The 18,724-nt window shown below is 60.1% G+C and overlaps 1 protein-coding gene across 2 annotated transcripts; it reads left to right on the forward strand.

The window, feature by feature from the left end:
* Positions 1-1,116: 1,116 nt before the first annotated feature.
* Positions 1,117-18,157, forward strand: LOC103010163 (twinfilin-2). Of its 2 annotated transcripts, none has more exons than XM_007174719.3 (9): positions 1,117-1,300; positions 5,022-5,099; positions 7,166-7,344; positions 7,757-7,852; positions 8,087-8,191; positions 8,340-8,465; positions 9,163-9,313; positions 9,430-9,551; positions 15,053-18,157. In XM_007174719.3, exons 1-9 carry the CDS (start codon positions 1,276-1,278, stop codon positions 18,140-18,142), a joined length of 3,972 nt encoding a protein of 1,323 aa, XP_007174781.2. In that variant the 5' UTR covers positions 1,117-1,275; the 3' UTR covers positions 18,143-18,157. The 2 variants fall into 2 exon arrangements, with proteins under 2 accessions (XP_007174781.2, XP_007174783.1); XM_007174721.2 differs by lacking the exon at positions 15,053-18,157 and adding an exon at positions 9,989-10,595 and having other exon boundaries at positions 1,135-1,300.
* The last annotated feature ends 567 nt before the right edge of the window (positions 18,158-18,724 follow it).

The following is an 18,724-nucleotide window of genomic DNA, read 5'->3' on the forward strand; positions in this document are numbered from 1 at the left end:
GAGGCCCACTACACAGGCCCAGTCCTCAGGGCGTGCACAGGAAGATGAACAAGAAAATCTTTCAATTTTGTGTGAGTTGGACTCTCAGGAGACCAGAAACCCAGGGTCTGGGGCACACAGAGGAGGGCTCAATTCTGCCTAGTTAGGGTGGGGTAGAGGGACAGGGAGCAGGGAGCTCATGCTGGGGCTAGATACCAGGCAGGCCACATCATCCATCATCAACTCTCAGCAACCCCAGCCCCCAAAGCCCGCCTCCTTTCTAATCTTCCCATCCAAAGTCCCAGGACAGGCTCTGACTGGACAGACTGGGGTCAAGTGCTCATCCTGACTCAGTCACAGTGGCCTAGAAGATACATTATGTTGGTAACAGCAGGCAGGGGCTGATGCCAGAGAAGGCAAGTCTGCTGTGTGTGGAGCCAGAAGTTGATTAGGAGTTGGGAAGTTTCTCAGACTCACCAAGCTCTGACCCTCCTTCAACCTCCGGGCCTTTGCACACGCAATTCCCTCTTCTCAGAAAACTTTTCCCTCGCTCTACCAGGCTTTCCTCCAGGTCTCCACTCAAATATCACCTCCTCCTAGTGGTCTCTTACTCTGCACAGGGCGCTCGCTGCCACAGACACAGCTCATTTGCTGACTGCCTAGTAGAATGTCGGTCTGGGCTCCCACTGCTAGGGCAGGGCCTGCGGGCCGGGACGCCTCGAGGAGCCCAGGCCCCACAGGAGGCGCTCAAGAAACGTCTCCGAGGAAACGGATGCCACTCAAACGCACGCGCGCCCATCCACACACAGACCACACCCGCCCCCCGCCCGCTTTAAGGCCACAAGTTGGGGTACGCGTGGATCCCACCCACCTACAAACCCACCGGGCCGGAACTCACGGACACACCCCAGCCACAGACCACTCGGATCACGGTGCACAGGCTCAAACACGCGTGCGCCCACACACGCTCGGCCACACGCAGGCCCTGTTCTCTGCCACAAACACGGCACGCGCAAGCGCGCGGACAAGGCGATCAACTCCGTCGCGGGCCCACCCGAAACCAGGCGCCCACTACGCGCAAGCGCGGCCCCGAGTCCCCGCCCCCTCCGGGTCTCGCCCGTCAGGGGCGGGGCGCTCTGGGGGCGTGTCTGCGGCACCGCCCGGGAAGCTGCGCGAGGCTGGGCGGCCGCCACCACATCCTCCTACTTCTTTTCCTCCTCCGAATCCAAGCGAGCCGAGCCGGGCCGGGGCAAAGCCTAGGGCTCCGAGGGCGCGGGCGGAGCGGGGCACAGAGTCATGGCGCACCAGACCGGCATCCACGGTGAGAGCGGATGGCGGACGGGCAGGGGGCCGAGGGTCAGTGCTCACGGCTGCGCCCCCTGGCTGGCTCTCGGCCCCTGTTTCTTCCCCGGCACCAGCCTGGGGAAGCTTCCTGTTCTCTTTTGCAGCCGCGGGTCGCCTGGGGTGGGCACATCTTGGTGGGATGCGGACTTACTGTGCATAGTTGAGGGTGGGCGTACATGTACGCACACAGCTGGGGTGGAAGTATCGGTGTTCCCATCTATGTATTTTTGCCTGTGTGTGCCCATCTTTGTATTTTTGTTCCTTTCTGGGGGTGGGTGCACCCGGATGTGCACATCTGAGGGAGTGTGCACGCATGTGCACTTGTCTTGTGTGTACAGTCCTGTGTGTGCACATCTGGATCTGACTGCTTGTGTACATCTAGTGCACATGCACTAATGGCTGATTGGACACTGTCGCATGGAATCATCTTTAGACATCAGTGTTTCGTGACTGTGTGCACATGTCTGTGGGTGTCTGTGTGCGTGTGCACAAGTTGGGTGCATTTCAGTGTTCATTTGTTACCATGGATGCGTGTATGGCTCGTATTGGTTTGTGTCTGTGTGAGGAGGGTGCCCTGACCTTGGGCTCTTCTGGGACCCTCACGAACTAGGCTGGGAAAAACCTGGGACAGGTTTTTTTCTGAGTGGGATGTGGAGAGTCGCCAATCTGACCTTGACCTCTGATCTCTCTGCCATTTTCCACTCTGATCTCCTGAGTCTGCCCCAGCCAGTGCTGGAAGGCTCCTGCTCCAAGCTGGAGGCAGGGAAGAGGGTCCTGACCCTAGAGATTCCAGGCCAGCTCTCCCGACCCCAAGCTTCTCCAGCCCAGAGCATCACCCTCCTCCCCCAAGGGGCCGGTTTCCTCCTTATACAGGATGGGGAAGAAGCAGTGGCCAGGAGCCAGGTGTCCTGACCCTACCTGGGCCTCAGTGTCCTCCTGTGTCACTGGCCTGGGAGGGCTGCCTGGCCTGTGGGGAAGGCCCAGATAGCCCAGTGGTTTGGCTGTCAGCCACTCCTCCCACCACATCAGGATTCCCTGCCCTGGGCCATCACCATCAAGCAGCCTGACCGCCTGGATCTCTGCTTGTGGTTGTGGCCGCTTGGTGGCTGGCCCTGAGAGGGTTTCCCTGGCCACACCCCACAGGACCAGAAAAGGCAGGGGCCTGGGTCTGGGCCAGCCATTCTCCAAGAAAAGCTGGAGGGGCGGCTTCATGACTCAGCCCCACAGAAGGGAACAGCCCCTCACCGGACCTGCCCCTTCCTTCCCCTTTGTCTGATCATTGCTGCTGCCTTCAACTGAGAGGGGATCAGAAGTTAGGGCTCCTCCTCCCCACTGTAAGCTGACCGGTCCTGTGGCCTGGGCCCTTCCTCACTCCCTCATTTCCCATATGCTGCGATGGGCCTGCCTAGGGGAGTCTGAGGGCTGAGCCCCCCTCCCAGCCCTCCTTCTGCCTGGGAGCAGCCCACTTCTTCCTATTTCTGTCCTGAGGAGGTGGCAGGAGAGATCACCCTGGATGCCCAGGTGCCAGCCCTGACCTGGCCATAGGTGTGGATCTGCTGCCTCAGAGCTGGGCAGGGGAGGGACCTGTAACCTGAGGCTTACTGGGGGGGGGTGGGGGGGTGGGAGGTAAGGCAGTGGGGGGTGGGGGTGGGGGATATGAATCTTTGATGATAGAGGCTCAGGTGTCCCAGGCCTGGCCTCTGGATTATTGATGGTGACTGAGGAGGCATGGAGGGGGATGTCTCTTCCACTACTGGGGTGTCACTTTGTTCTGGTAACACTAGAAGGGGCGTGTCAGCCTCTCCCTTGGGAGAGGTCTGAGCAGGTGGAAGTGACAGCTCAGCACGGTCCCGCCGTCATTACAGTAATAAAAAATTAATAATTGCTCGGACTTCCCTGACAGTCCAGTGGTTAAGACTTCGCCTTCTGCTGCAGAGGGTGCAGGTTCATTCCCTGGTTGGGGAGCTAAGATCCCACATGCCTCAGGGCCAAAAACCCAAAACATAAAACAGAAACAATATTGTAACAAATTCAATTAATACTTTAGAAAAATGGTCCACATCAGAAAAAAATCTTAAAAAAGTATTAGTAATTGTTACTAGGAGAGGCTCTAACCATGTGAGGGGTATTAGCTCCATGTTATAGATGTGTTTGAGGTTCAATGAGGTCAGAGGTCACAGATAGCTATGGGAAAGGTGGAGCCCCTGAGGTCAAGCTCTTCATCAGGGACCTGCTTGGGGTCCTCTGAGGGGCAGCTCTGTCCTGGCCCAGTGGGGCTGTGTCTCCATGCCATGCTGCTCTCAGCCCCAAGGGCCTGCCGGGCTTAGCTGGGACCCTGCCCACCCAGTGGCCTTGGAGTGTGGTACACAGCGTGAGGTCTCAGGCTCAGGGTCACCCTGCATGATGGGCACCTGAGGACATGACCAGAGTTTGTTTTCCTAAAGGCCCCCCCCACCCCGCCCTCGAGCTGCCGGGGCTGGGTCCTATAAATAGTCTCTGACCTCAGCCGTCCAGCTGTGTTCCTGCAGAATTCTCCTGACCCCTGGGCAGCCCCAAGTTCATGCTGGCCTGGCCCTGTGCACCCAGGGACCCAAGTAGGTCCTTCCCAACTTGGACCTTGGTTTCCCTCTCTGAACCACCAGTGGATCTGTGACTTCCATGGTTCCCTAGCTTTGACCATGATCCTCACTTCTGCACTTGGGTCCTTGGTCACTGGCTGTCACCTTTCAGCTCTGTGGCTCAGGGACCAAGACAGGGTCTGTTTTGAGGAGACCCTGAGAATCACTCATCTTTCCAGCTGCCTGGTGGTGGAGGCTTATCGCCCCCTGGCAGGGCTGTGCCAGGGCTGGCCTGGCTCCCCAGGGCCTCTCAGGGTTAGGCAGCGTGGCTGGTGGGCTGGGGCTGGGTGTGCATGCATGTGTGTCAGTGTGTACCTCTGTATTTCTGTGTACACTTTGTACAGCCACTTGCCTGTACACACATGTTAGCCACGCTCTGCATTTGCCTGTGTGTGAATTTATTAGCACCCTGGGGACTGTATCTGTGTGTGTGTGTCTGTGTGTTTGCACGTTTAAATGTGTGTGTCCATTTATGTTAGACCAGCTGAGTGGTGTGTTCATATATGAGGGCGTTTGCATTTCTGTTCCTCTCTCTGTCCCATAGTGTTTATGTGTTTCGTTCACACATGCTGGACTGAGTATGTACCCATTGGCACGTGCAACATGCAATGCATGCGTGTGTGTATGCGTGTACATGTGTGAGTAGACATAGTGGGCAGTGCGCATTGGGAGCATTTGTTCTTGTATTTCTGTCTGTGGACATGATGGTGCTGGGAGTGTCCCAGGCCAGCTCTGTGCTGGGCCTTCTTGGGGGGCAGGGGACAGGAGGGGGCTGTTCACTCTGGCTGGTTTGGCCTGTCCCAGAGCCCGCCCCATTCTCGGGTGGGCTGTCCCATCCCCGTGTGCCCTGTCAACAGAGCCATCCCAGCCAGCAGGCCGCCTGCCTGCCACCTCTGCTGGCTAAATTTGGGAGCTTGTGTTCAGCGGCTGTCTCAGGTTCCCAGTCACATGGGGGGCCGTATTTAACCTGGCTCCCAGCTCCGCCACCAGACCCCCAGGACAGAGCGGGCCCTGAGTGTGTTCCTGCCCACCGTGCTCCCTCTGTCTGCTCATCCTCCACCATGTTTCTTGTTCTGGTAGCTACCGAGGAGCTGAAGGAGTTCTTTGCCAAGGCGCGGGCTGGTTCTGTGCGGCTCATCAAAGTCGTCATTGAGGACGGTGAGTGCTTCCTACAGGCGAGGGTACAGGCTGGTGGCTGGACCCCGTTGCTTCTCTGGGAGGTGGGGGGACATTGGCCTCCAGCCCCCTCAGGACCTCAGTTTCCCATCTGAAAATGGGAGGTGTCTTGTAGGAGAGCGTTGGAGGTGGGCATGGTCATTCTGCCTGTTACACTGAGTAGGAAGCTGAAGCTGGGGGGATAGCAAGGACAGCCCTCCCTGGGGGGGTCCTGCCCAGCCTCCCCAGAGGCTCTGTAGTTGGCCGTTGGCCTAGTCAGGGGGCTGGGCTGGGTTAGGTAGGGTGGCAGGGGGTGAGTAAGGCCAGGCACTGCCCCGTGTGGCTAGTGCCACTCACCTCCCTGTGTGGTCGGCAAGCCTGGCCTCGCTTGGCCACTGGCTGGGGGAGATTCCTAAGGAGAAGCCAGGGCCCTGCCTTTGGGAAGTGCCCTCACAATGGGGAGAAGGGACTCGTGTCAGCCTCTTTGAGAGCAGGACTAGGGGATTCCGGGCTTGGCTAGGCCTTGACCTGGACCTGGGATACCTGGGGCTTCCGCAAGGGGAGGTGCTGGGGATATAGGGGTTGGGGGGGCAGGTGAGCTTGAGCTGAGGCCTGAAGTGGGGAGGGGCTTCGAGGAGGTAGAGGATTAGACTGAGGCTTGGGGGGACTTGGGGTAGAAGAGTCCTGGGGTAGAGGACAGCTGAGGGGCTGGCCCTGGAAGTAAAGGGTACAGACTCCAGGACTGGGGGTGGGCCGGGCCGCCACAAATCCTTCCAGCCCTTCTTGGTAGCCATGCAGTAGTGGGCCCTTCTGGGGGCTCCCCGAATGGGCTTGGTGCCCAGCTGACTTTTCACACATTGAATTGGGTCAAAGCAGGGTCTGCCCAGACCCAGAATTCACCCCAGGCTTTAGGGCCAGAGTTGTGCTGGGCTTTGTCCAGGGTCCCCACATTCAGATGCCCTCAGAGGCTGGGTCAGGGTCATTGGGGTAGGTCAGCCTCCTGGACCCCTCCAAAGAAGGGACCCCAGTCCTCAGCCTTCCCTGTCGCCTCCCAGACAGGTCGTCCCTGTAGACGTTTAGCAGGAGGAGTCTCTAGGTGAGCCCTTACCTGCATTCAGCATTACAGCTGTGGGGGCACCTGGGAGTGCCCAGGAGGGTCCAGGCCTCCTGACAGGCAGCCATTGCCCAGCTCCCACTGAGTGTGGCTTGATCTGATTTTTCTAGAGAAGCCATGAATTCCACTTCTTACGTGAAACTTCCCAGTTTGAAAAATGTTGGCAACAAATTAAACAACTTGGGCAGTGCTGTTGGGGTCCAGTCGGCCTGTGACCGCTGGTTTTCAGCCTTGATCCCATCTGAGCTCTGGGAGGATAGGTGAGGAGGCCAAGGCCAGAGGGAGGCGGCTGGGCTGGTATGCCTGGCTTGTTGGGACTCCTGGACAGCCAGGCCCCTTGCCCCCATCAGGAGGGCCTGGTGGTCAGGTGCCGGTACCTACTGGCCAGGCGGTGATTGTCCCCTTGCCCCAGTTCTTCCTCTAGCCTGGGCCTGTGCACATCTGGGCTGGTGTTCGGTGCCACACTAAGGCCCTGTGGGCTGATAGGTCAAGTGTATGTCCAGCCTCGATACCCCATTTAGCCACTCTGCACCAGCCAGGGAGGTAGCAGGCCTGGTCGGCCCCAGGCATTAAGAGGTTGGCTGCTTTTGATTTGTTACTTCCGGGGAAGCTGCAGCTGGTGGGGGGCAGCAGGGTAGCTGTTTATACAGTGTCTGGTAAGAGCCCCTGTCTCCCTCTTGCCCATGTGCCTTTGCGCCTGCAGATCCCTGTGGCCTGCGGCTGTGATCCCACTTCCCATAGCACATTCGTTCTGAGAAGGGTGTGCTGGGGGGTCTGCTGGAGCCCCAGGCTGAGGGAGGAGGGGGCAGGAGGTGGCCCAGTGGGGCTGTGTGCTGAGGAGCTGTGCGGTGGGTCTGAGTGTGTGGGTGTCTGTGAGGGGTCGCGTTGTCGATGGCTGTGGGCATGTGGCTGTGTGTCTTGGCTACTCCTTGGCTCACCTGGCCTCTGCCCCCAGAGCAGCTCGTGCTGGGTGCCTCGAGGGAGCTGGTGGGCTGCTGGGACCAGGACTATGATGGGGCCGTGCTGCCGCTGCTGGATGCCCAGCAGCCTTGCTACCTGCTCTACCGCTTGGACACGCAGAACGCCCAGGGCTTCGAGTGGCTCTTCCTCGCCTGGTCACCTGATAATTCCCCTGTGAGTCCTAGGGACCCCTGCCCAGCCCCCAGATTGGAGGAGGGGGGAAGCTGGGTCTGATTGAGATAACACGGCCCTGCCCCAGGGAGTCTGAATGGGGGAGACATCAGATCCTGCACTAGAGAGTACGAGAGCAAGGGATGAGGTCCTGCGCTTGGAGCCTGGGGTCTCTGAGAGCATCCAGCCAGATCAGCCTGACTCTGGGAAGCAGAGGTTGGGCTGGACAACGGCTCCCCCTGCTGCCTGAGCCGCCCTACTGCAGCCTCGCCCCCTCTGCTGGGTGCTCTGCTGCGCCCTCTGCTGGGTGTGTGGGCCCAATGAGGTGACCAGGTCCCCACCCAGAGGCTCTTGCCTGCTCCTGGACGGGCAGCCCTGCCTGGAGGGGTCTCATGGCTTGGCCCCCACCCTTCAGGTGCGGCTGAAGATGCTGTATGCAGCCACACGGGCCACAGTGAAGAAGGAGTTTGGGGGCGGCCACATCAAGGATGAGCTCTTCGGGACTGTGAAGGTAGGCCCCCTCCCCTGGGTGCCCCTCGCCCCCTTCAAGGCCAGGACCACTAGGTTGCGGTCATGGACCCACAGAGGGTGAGGTGTTATACAGGCTCACAGAGTAAGTGGGTGCCAGGCTTGGGGATGAGTAGGGAGGGCTGCGAGGGTCCAAGGTCTGCAAGCTGGGGTGCTTAGTGGGTTTCTGCCAGCCCACCCCAAGGTGCTTATTTACTCCTCTGCATCCACCGGCCAGGATGACCTCTCCTTTGCTGGGTACCAGAAGCACCTGTCATCCTGTGCGGCGCCTGCCCCGCTGACCTCGGCCGAGAGAGAACTTCAGCAGATCCGTATTAATGAGGTGGGTGCGCTGGACAGGGTGGGCAGAAGTCCTGGCCCGAGGCCCTCGAGGTCACGTCAGGCCCTGCTGGCCAAGCCTGTGCTCCCCAGGTGGGCTACACCCTGGTTTGGGCAGGTGAGGGCCTCGCTCAATGTTCACCTGTCCCCAGGTGAAGACAGAGATCAGTGTGGAGAGCAAACACCAGACCCTGCAGGGCCTGGCCTTCCCTCTACAGCCTCAGGCCCAGCGGGCACTTCAGCAGCTCAGACAGAAGATGGTCAACTACATCCAGCTGGTGGGTGCGCGTTCCCTGCCCTAGGCACACACTCAGGGCGTGCTGCACCTCCACCCTGCTCCTGCGCACACTCATGAGCTCACGTCAGCTCACCCATGTACTGGTGGGAACACGCCGCCCTCCATCCCTACCCGTTCCCTACAGTCGCCACGTGTGGTGGCTGCACTCTGTTCCCCTGCCCTGCCCGGCCCCGGCTCACCCACAGGGACTCCTGTGAGACACTGTCCCTCAATCCGCCCTCCACGCTGCATACACACATCACCCCTGGGTTCACCCCTCAGCTCTGAGCCCCTTCCTGTCCCAGACTCCCTCTGCAGCCCCCTGACCACCCCCTTTCCCCAGCCAGGGTCCCTCTGCCCCAGTGGTCCAGCCTGCCCCCTTTCAAGCAGAACGGGTCCTCAGCTCTGAGGATAGGCTGGCCCAAGGGTGATGCCTCCTTGAGGTGAAGGCCCTCCCCACTGTCCTGTCCATTGTCCTTGCTGGGACTTGCTCTTCTAGCAGAGTGTTCAAAGGGGCAGAGTTGGGGCTGCGCCCAGGAGTGGCCTCTTCAGAGGGACCCACATGGCAGGATGGGGGAGGGGAGCCCCGGGAGAGGGAGATGACAGCAGGTTCCCACCTCAGGGAATTCTTGTTGGCGAGGGTGGGCCTGGGCCCTCCCCCGCGCGGTACCCTCACATCTCCCCCTGCCCCTCGGCAGAAGCTAGACCTGGAGCGGGAGACCATCGAGCTGGTACACACAGAGCCAACGGACGTGGCCCAGCTGCCATCACGGGTGCCCCGAGATGCCGCCCGCTACCACTTCTTCCTCTACAAGCACACCCATGAGGGTGACCCCCTGGAGTCTGTGGGTGAGTGGCCACAGCAGGGCCCCCGCGCTGGCCCACAGCTGGGTGGGCCGCCTGCAGGGGCTATGGGGCAGCAGGAGTCCCAGGTCCACCGTGGCTCACCTCCCTGTTCTCTGCAGTGTTCATCTACTCGATGCCCGGCTACAAGTGCAGCATCAAGGAGCGCATGCTCTACTCCAGCTGCAAGAGCCGCCTCCTCGATTCCGTGGAGCAGGACTTCCAGCTGGAGATCGCCAAGAAGGTGGGTGCCCATTCCCTAGGGCCTCGCCTCCCAGGGCCCTGTCACCCCACCCTCCACGTGGGGCATCAGGGTCCCGTGAGAATGGCAGAGCAGGGGCATTGTTGCCCTGTTGGTTGGATGGGGAGACTGAGGCCCAGGGGGTAGTGTGCATAGCCCAGGCTGCCCAGGTAACTGATGTCTTGGACAAGCCCCAGCTGTGACACCCATATCTCTCCTTTTCCTGGGTCTGGAAGGCAGGTAGGGGGTGACAAGGCCTGCAGGGCAGCAGGCCCCAGGCTCTGTGCTCCTGGAGGTGCGTTTCAGGTGGGGATCTGAGAGGACACCCCAGGGCTAGAGTGAGAGAGATCAGGGGTGTGCCCCAGGAGTGGTGACCAAGGGTGGTGTGTGTTAGGGCCCTCCACCCTTGGAGTGACCGACCACTGCTTTGCCCTGCACAGATTGAGATTGGCGACGGGGCGGAGCTGACGGCCAGCTTCCTCTATGACGAGGTGCACCCCAAGCAGCATGCCTTCAAGCAGGCCTTCGCCAAGCCCAAGGGCCCCGGGGGCAAGCGGGGCCACAAGCGCCTCATCCGTGGCCCCGGCGAGAATGGGGACGACAGCTAGGTGGCGGGACCCGAGCCCTGCTGGCATGTGGAACTGTGGGGCTGCCCCTACCCGACCCCCACCCCATCCCCGCAGCCACCTCCCTCCTTCCCAGCCTGGGCTCTGGGGTGGCCTCCTGTGGGCAGGAGGGCTGGTGAGTGAACAGTCTTGCAGCTTCCGAGGACCACTGGGCTGGCATTTTGCGACCCTCCCCCTTTGCTGTTCCTGCCTCTCATCCATGTGCCCAGGGCATCTGGGGACCCTGCCCAGCTGGTTCAAGGGGCTGGGTGGGGGACCTGGCATGAACCTGGCCCCCAGGGGAACTGAGACTAGGGTCCCAGCATGGCCCAGAAGCCTTTGCCCACAAGGGGTGCGGTCATTTGGGGCTGGGGCAGGGGGTCATTGCAGGACGAGATGGTTGAATGCTGTATTTTTTAAAGAATAAAATATTTTTAATCAACAGTTGAGTCTGGCCCTGAGGGACCATCTCTGGCACCGGGAATGGGGAAGCCCTGAGCATAGAACTGTCCCCTCCCAATGCAGAAGGGGCCTGTTGGCCTGCTAGGTGGAGCCCCAGCCCTCCCGGCTGCAGATGTGTGGGAGAACCTGTGTTCCTGTGTACGAGGGCACGGCGTGGAGAGGCCGGCTTGTCGATGGGAGCTCCATCCAAGAGGCAGGCACACCTCTGCTGTGATATGGGGGATCTGGGTGGATTCGTTTTCTGTGGCTGCTGTAACAAAGTACCACAAACTTACTGGCTTAAAACTACACATTTATTCTCTCACAGTTCTTAAGTCTGAAATGCGTCTTACAGGGCTAACGTCACAGTTTTAGCAGGGCTGTTTCCTTCTGGAGGCCTCGGGGGAATCCATTTCCTCACCTTTTCCACCTTCTAGAGGCCGGTTGCATTCCTTGGCTTGTGGCCTCTCCATCTTCAAAGCCAGGGGCATAGCATCTTCTCTCTGATTCTGCTTCCCTCTGCTTCCGTTGCCACGTGGCCATCAGTAGTCAAATTCCCTCTGCCTCTGTCTTATAAGGACATTGTGATTGTATTCAGATAATCCAGAATACTCTGCCCATCTCAAGATCCTTAACTTAATCCCACCCGCAAAGTCTCTATCACATAAGGGAACATATTCACAGGTGCCGGGGATTAGGACATGGACCTCCTTGGGGGCCTGCCACACTGAGTAAGCTCTGCCCACTAGGTTTCCCGGCTGCCGTGGGGCTGAGGCAGGGTGGCTGTTTCCGTGGACCTCTGGATCTTGGTGTCTCCAGCCCGTGTGTGCATGTGCAGACTTCACTGTCAGCTAATTGGCCCTCTCTTAGGTACCTGCGTTCTGCCCCGAAGGGCCTGGGTTTCTGGTCCCAGGGAGTCTGGGAGAATCTCCCTCAGGCTTGGGATTCAGCAGGAACCAGAACTTCATTCTCTGCCTCTGAGAAGTGGGTGGAAGACTCCTCCCATCCTGGGTGGGAGGTGTGCAGGGGTGGGGACATGTGGGGCCAATGATGGATTCAGCTGCTGGATGGGCACCGTCCTTTTTCTTGAGAGTGCACCTTGGGCTGGGACTCAGGGCAGTATTCTATCCCTGGGGCCTCTCTCAGCCCCTACTAAAGCCCTTATTTATTTATTTTAAAAATTAATTAATTAATTTATTTATTTTTGGCTGCGTTGGATCTTCGTTGCTGCGCGCGGGCTTTCTCTGGTTGCGGCGGGCAGGGGCTACTCTTCGTTGCGGTGCACGGGCTTCTCACTGCAGTGGCTTCTCTTGTTGCGGAGCATGGGCTCTAGGCTCGCGGGCTTTAGGCTCGTGGGCTTCAGTAGTTGCAACACACAGGCTCAGTAGTTGTGGCTCATGGGCTCTAGAGCGCAGGATTAGTAGTTGTGGCGCATGGGCTTAGTTGCTCCAAGGCATGTGGGATCTTCCTGGACCAGGGCTCGAACCCATGTCCCCTGCATTGGCAGGCGGATTCTTAACCACTGCGCCACCAGGGAAGTCCTAAAGCCCTTAGAATTGTAGGGAGGAGAGCTGGAACCCTAGCCAGAACCCAGAGAAGGAGGCTGTCCTTTCCCACCCCAAACACTGGTTCTCAGGTGAGCAGGAAGACAATGCCATCACCCTCAGACTGCTAAACCACCTGGGCCTGTGCACCAGCTGGACGCCTGGCAGCTTGGCACCTGCCTGCCATGACACCCATCCAGAGGTGGGCACAGAGAAGCACAGAGAAGCTTCCCCCTCCCAGCAGAAGCCCTATTTGTTTGTTCATTCATTCACTCATTCATTTAACCATCACTCAGAAACACTCTCTGTGCCTGCCCAGGGCTGAGTGCTGGAGACCCATGGATTCAGCAAATATTGAGCACCTACTATGTGCCAGGTACTGTGCTGGGCTCTGGGGACACAGACAAAAAGATCCTTGCCTTCAAGTAGCTGACATTCCAGCAGAGGAATAAGAGAATATACAAGAAACCATGAAAAATCAGTATTACGGTGTGTTGGCAGGTAAAAACTGTTAAGGACAAATTACGTATAAGAGCTCAGGAATACCCAATCTGGGGTAGGGGGTTTATAAGAATGTCAGAGAAGACCTCATTGAGAGGGTGATGTGTGAGCAGAGATGTAAAGGTGGTGAGGGAGGGGACCATGTGAGTATCTGGAAAAAGCTTCAAGACAGAGGGAACGGGGACTCCCTGGTGGACCAGCGGTTAAGACTCCATGCTCCCAATGCAGGGGGTCCAGGATTGATCCCTGGTCAGGGAACTAGATCCCTCATGCCGCAACTAAAAGATCCCACACGCCACAACGAAGATCCTGTGTGCCGCAACTAAGACCCAGAGCAGCCAAATGAATGAATGAATGAACGAACAGCACATTCAAAGACCCTGGGGCAGGAGAGTACATGGGTGTGTTCAAGCCACAGCTAGAAGGCCAGTGGCTGGAGACTGGTCAGGGAGGCAGTGGGAGGGCAGATACCATAGGACCTTGCTGGCTATGATGTAGACTGGCTTTGACCCCAGAAAGAGCCATGGAGGCATCTGAGCAGAGGAGGGACCTAATGTGACCTAGGGGTCTAATGAGAATAAGCTGTGGGGCTTGAGAGCAGAATCAGGACAGCCCTGAGGAGGCGACGACTGCACTGGTCTAGGCAAGAGGTGATGGCGGCTCAGACCAGGCTGGTGGACGTGAAGGTGGGGGGCAACGGGCAGATTCTGAACATGGAGCCAGCAGGACTTGCTGAGGGTCCCAGGTCACCTTGAGGCTTTGGGCCTGAGTGATCTGTTATGATTACCTGGGTCAGAAGGATCGTGTGAAAAGAGCCTCAGGGGAGGATGAGCCAGGAGGTCCCAGCTGGTCCAGCCATGGGGTTTGTGCTCTGACGGTGTGTTGGGAATGCAGAGGAGGCCCTGCTTCTAGAGAAAGCGGCAGCTGCAGTGGGGCAGGTGAGCCTGGGCAAGGCCAGTGCTGCCCCCCGACCCCATACGCCAGGCCCGGCATGGCACACAGAGCCCTGGGGATGGGGCCGCAGGGCAGGAAAGGGCAGTGTGGGAGCTGCTGGCCTGAGAGTGCTGCCTGGGGGCAGGGGCTGAGCAGGCCCTGGCATGGGTGTCAGCAGCCCACCCAGGTCTGGCACTGCCCCTAATTCCACTCTCTCACTGACCTTAGACTGGGCTCTGGGTGGTTGTTTCTCCCCAGACTTCCCAGAGGACCGGTGTGAGGCCCATGTGGGATGTGGCGGATTCTTAGGACAGGCTGTGGAGAAGAGGGCGGGGGGAGAGTGGAAAGAGGAAGAGGTGAAGGGGCCGGCTGCCACCTGACTATGCAAATGGCCTCTGACTCATTGCATCCCCCCGACACCCCTGCCCTGGGCATGGGGTGGGGGAAGGAAGGGGGCTAGGTTATTGTGAAATTCTCACTTCCTCTGTTCCCCGAGCCATCACCACGGGAAGGGGCTGTGAGTGCGAAGCATCCTTCCCTGCAGCTGCTGCCTAGTCTGCCAGCCAGACCCTCTGGAGAAGCCCCCCTTCCCTGTCATGGTAGGACAGCGGCCCTCAGTCCCCAGGGAAGGGGACAGTGGGAAGTGGTAGGGAGAAAGGTGGGTTTGGTGGCTGCAATGGTGAAAGGGACAGTCACCCAGGTGGCCCTGGGGAAACTCACTGAAACCTGAAGACATCAGAGCAGAAGACCTTCTCTGAGCCATGAGACACAAACCCACTGCTTGGGTGAGGAGGCTGGGGCCTAGGGCTGTGCTCAGTGGTGGTGCTGGGCTGCGAGCAAGGGGACCCCCAGGCTGGGCGCTGTCTGCCCTTTGCTGCCCAGCCTCCCCTCCAATCCATTCTGACCCACAGCAGGTTGAGTGCTTGGGCTGGGTGAGGTGGGCAGAGGGGGAAAGAGCTGGGCAGTGCCCGCCCTGGCCAGGGCCCTGGGTGGTAGCCAGCCTGAACCCCAGCAGGAGACCCTCATTCCCACCTCTTGGCCAAATGCAGAGGGAGGGCTGGGGGAAGCCTGGTAGAAAGCAGAGGGAGATTTTCAGGGGGCTGGAGGGAAGGGAAGATGCCTCTTTGCTCAGGAGGAAAGAGAAATGACCTCTGAGGAACGGAAGGAGAGAGTCGGGGAGAGCCTGGGGGGCCTGTTGACCACCTACCTGGCTCTCCTGTCCAGTTGGGGTTTGGTTGAATGAAAGCTCTAGATCATGAGTCTGGATTTCAGGTCCAGAACCAGTTCTGACTCCCCGTTCTGAGTCAAAGGCTGGGCCTCAGACCTGAGTCCAAGTTCCCTGTGGGCCTTGGAGGTGGGATGGGCACTGGGCAGAGAAACAGGAACCTCCCTGGAGGGCTGGGAGCCCTGCGGGAGACCCCGGGGGGGCGCAGGAGAGGTGGAGCTGGGGCCGTGCCCTCACACGGTGCCCACCCCGCAGGGCCCCTGCCGTGCCTGGCACCCCCTTTCTCTCCTGGTGCAGGCGGCGGCACTGGCTGCAGCCCTGGCCCAGGGCACCCTGCCTGCCTTCCTGCCCTGTGAACTCCAGCCTCACGGCCTGGTGAACTGCAACTGGTTGTTCCTGAAGTCTGTGCCACACTTCTCGGCCGCAGCGCCCCGGGCCAACGTCACCAGCCTCTCCTTGCTCTCCAACCGCATCCACCACCTGCATGACTCCGACTTCGCCCACCTGTCCAGCCTGCGGGTCCTCAACCTCAAGTGGAACTGCCCGCCAGCTGGCCTCAGCCCTATGCACTTCCCCTGCCACATGACCATCGAGCCCAACACCTTCCTGGCCGTGCCCACCCTCGAGGAGCTGCACCTGAGCTACAACGGCATCACGACCGTGCCCGCCCTGCCCAGGTCCCTCGTGTCCCTGTCGCTGAGCCACACTAACATCCTGGTGCTAGACCCCACCCACTTCGCCGGCCTACACGCCCTGCGCTTTCTGTACATGGACGGCAACTGCTACTACAAGAACCCCTGCCACCGGGCACCGGAGGTGGCCCCGGGCGCCCTCCTTGGCCTGGGCAACCTCACGCACCTGTCGCTCAAGTACAACAACCTCACGGAGGTGCCCCGCCTCCTGCCCCCCAGCCTGGAGACCCTGCTGTTGTCCTATAACCACATTGTCACCCTGGCGCCCGAGGACCTGGCCAATCTGACCGCCCTGCGCGTGCTCGACATGGGTGGGAACTGCCGCCGCTGTGACCATGCCCGCAACCCCTGCATGGAGTGTCCGAAGCACTTCCCCAAGCTGCACCCCGACACCTTCAGCCACCTGAGCCGCCTCGAAGGCCTGGTGTTGAAGGACAGTTCTCTCTACAGACTGGACAACAGATGGTTCCGTGGCCTGGGCAGGCTCCAAGTGCTAGACCTGAGTGAGAACTTCCTCTATGACTGCATCACCAAGACCACGGCCTTCCGGGGCCTGGTCCGGCTGCGCAGGCTCAATCTGTCCTTCAATTACCACAAGAAGGTGTCCTTCGCCCACCTGCACCTGGCGCCCTCCTTCGGGGGCCTGGTCTCCCTGAAGGAGCTGGACATGCACGGCATCTTCTTCCGCTCGCTCAGTGAGACCACGCTCCAGCCGCTGACCCACCTGCCCATGCTCCAGATTCTGCGTCTGCAGATGAACTTCATCAACCAGGCCCAGCTCAGCATCTTCGGGGCCTTCCCGGGCCTGCTCTACGTGGACCTGTCAGACAACCGCATCAGTGGAGCTGTGAGGCCGGCAGCCACCTTGGGGGAGGCGGATGGTGGGCCGAAGGTCTGGCTGCCGTCCAGGGACCTCGCTCCAGGCCCACTGGACACCCTCAGCTTGGAGGACTTCATGCTAAGCTGCAAGAACTTCAGCTTCACCTTGGACCTGTCACGGAACAACCTGGTGACGATCCAGCCAGAGATGTTTGCCCGCCTCTCGCGCCTCCAATGCCTGCACCTGAGCCACAACAGCATCTCACAGGCGGTCAACGGCTCGCAGTTTGTGCCGCTGACCAGCCTGCGGGTGCTGGACCTGTCCCACAACAAGCTGGACCTGTACCACGGGAGCTCATTCACGGAGCTGCCGCGACTGGAGGCGCTAGACCTCAGCTACAACAGCCAGCCTTTCAGCATGCAGGGCGTGGGCCACAATCTCAGCTTCGTGGCCCAGCTGCACTCCCTGCGCTACCTCAGCCTGGCGCACAATGACATCCATAGCCGTGTGTCCCAGCAGCTCTGCAGCGCCTCGCTGCAGGCCCTGGACTTCAGTGGCAATGCCCTGAGCCAGATGTGGGCTGAGGGAGACCTCTATCTCCGCTTCTTCCAAGGCCTGAGAAGCCTGGTCCTGCTGGACCTGTCCCAGAACCGCCTGCATACCCTCCTGCCACGCACCCTGGACAACCTCCCCAAGAGCCTGAAGCTGCTGCGTCTCCGTGACAATAACCTGGCCTTCTTCAACTGGAGCAGCCTGGCCCTCCTGCCCCAGCTGGAAACACTGGACCTGGCGAGAAACCAGCTGAAGGCCCTGAGCAATGGCAGCCTGCCGTCTGGTACCCGGCTCCGGAAGCTGGACCTCAGCGGCAACAGCATCGGCTTCGTGACCCCCGGCTTCTTTGTTCTCGCCAAGCGGCTGGAAGAGCTCAACCTCAGTGCCAACGCCCTCAAGACGGTGGACCCCTCCTGGTTTGGCTCCCTAGCGGGCACCCTGAAAATCCTAGACGTGAGCACCAACCCGTTGCACTGTGCCTGTGGGGCGGCCTTCGTGGATTTCCTGCTGGAGGTGCAGGCTGCCGTGCCCGGGCTGCCCAGCCGAGTCAAGTGTGGCAGTCCGGGCCAGCTCCAGGGCCGCAGCATCTTCGCACAGGACCTGCGCCTCTGCCTGGACGAGGCCCTCTCCTGGGACTGTTTTGGCCTCTCCCTGATGGTGGTGGCCCTGGGCCTGGCTGTGCCCATGCTGCACCACCTCTGCGGCTGGGACCTCTGGTACTGCTTCCACCTGTGCCTGGCCTGGCTGCCCCGGCGGGGGCAGCGGCGGGGCACAGACGCCCTGTTCTACGATGCCTTCGTGGTCTTCGACAAGGCGCAGAGCGCAGTGGCCGACTGGGTGTACAACGAGCTGCGGGTGCAGCTGGAGGAGCGCCGTGGGCGCCGGGCACTCCGCCTGTGCCTGGAGGAGCGTGACTGGCTACCCGGCAAGACGCTCTTTGAGAACCTGTGGGCCTCGGTCTACAGCAGCCGCAAGACCCTGTTTGTGCTGGCCCACACGGACCGGGTCAGCGGCCTCTTGCGTGCCAGCTTCCTGCTGGCCCAGCAGCGCCTGCTGGAGGACCGCAAGGACGTCGTGGTGCTGGTGATCCTGCGCCCCGACGCCTACCGCTCCCGCTACGTGCGGCTGCGCCAGCGCCTGTGCCGCCAGAGCGTCCTCCTCTGGCCCCACCAGCCCAGTGGCCAGGGCAGCTTCTGGGCCCAGCTGGGCACAGCCCTGACCAGGGACAACCGCCATTTCTACAACCAGAACTTCTGCCGGGGCCCCACGACAGCCGAATAGCACAGAGTAGCAGCCCAGCATGCCTCGTCCCCCCCTCTACTCGCCTCTCTGCCTGGGATGCCCCAACCTGCCTTGCTCTGCGAGACCACTGCTCTGCCTCCCCTCCCCCCAGCCCCTGGCATATAGCAGGTACTTAATAAATGCTACCGGAGGGCCAACAGCTAACCCGGAGCTCACTGGAGGTGTGAGTGGGAGGAAAAGGGGAGAATTCTCCAGGCCTTCCTAAAATGAAGGGGAGAAAGAGGTGATTTGGGGGTAATTGCCATGGAGAAAAAGAGAGGGCCCACGGGGCATGGGTCCGCAGGGGAGGGAAGATGCTAAGGGCAATTGTGTTCACTGGCATCTTTTCAGGGGAGTCTGAGGAAGACCACCGAGTGTGGCCTTGGTCTTTCCCAGAGAGCAGGCTGGGTCTTCTGCCCCTGTCAAACCCTCCCCAGATGCCCAGTCCTACCGAGCTCAGCATTCCTCTGGAACTGGTCTCAGGATCTGCCTCCTTCACCAGCTGGAACTGAAGCTGCCTCAAGGGCAGAGAACCTGCAGGCCCCCTTCATTTCTGACTGGCGCCAGATTCCTTGGAGGCGG

Source organism: Balaenoptera acutorostrata, chromosome 10, assembly GCF_949987535.1.
Source record: "Balaenoptera acutorostrata chromosome 10, mBalAcu1.1, whole genome shotgun sequence".
NCBI classification, from domain to species: Eukaryota; Metazoa; Chordata; class Mammalia; order Artiodactyla; family Balaenopteridae; genus Balaenoptera; species Balaenoptera acutorostrata.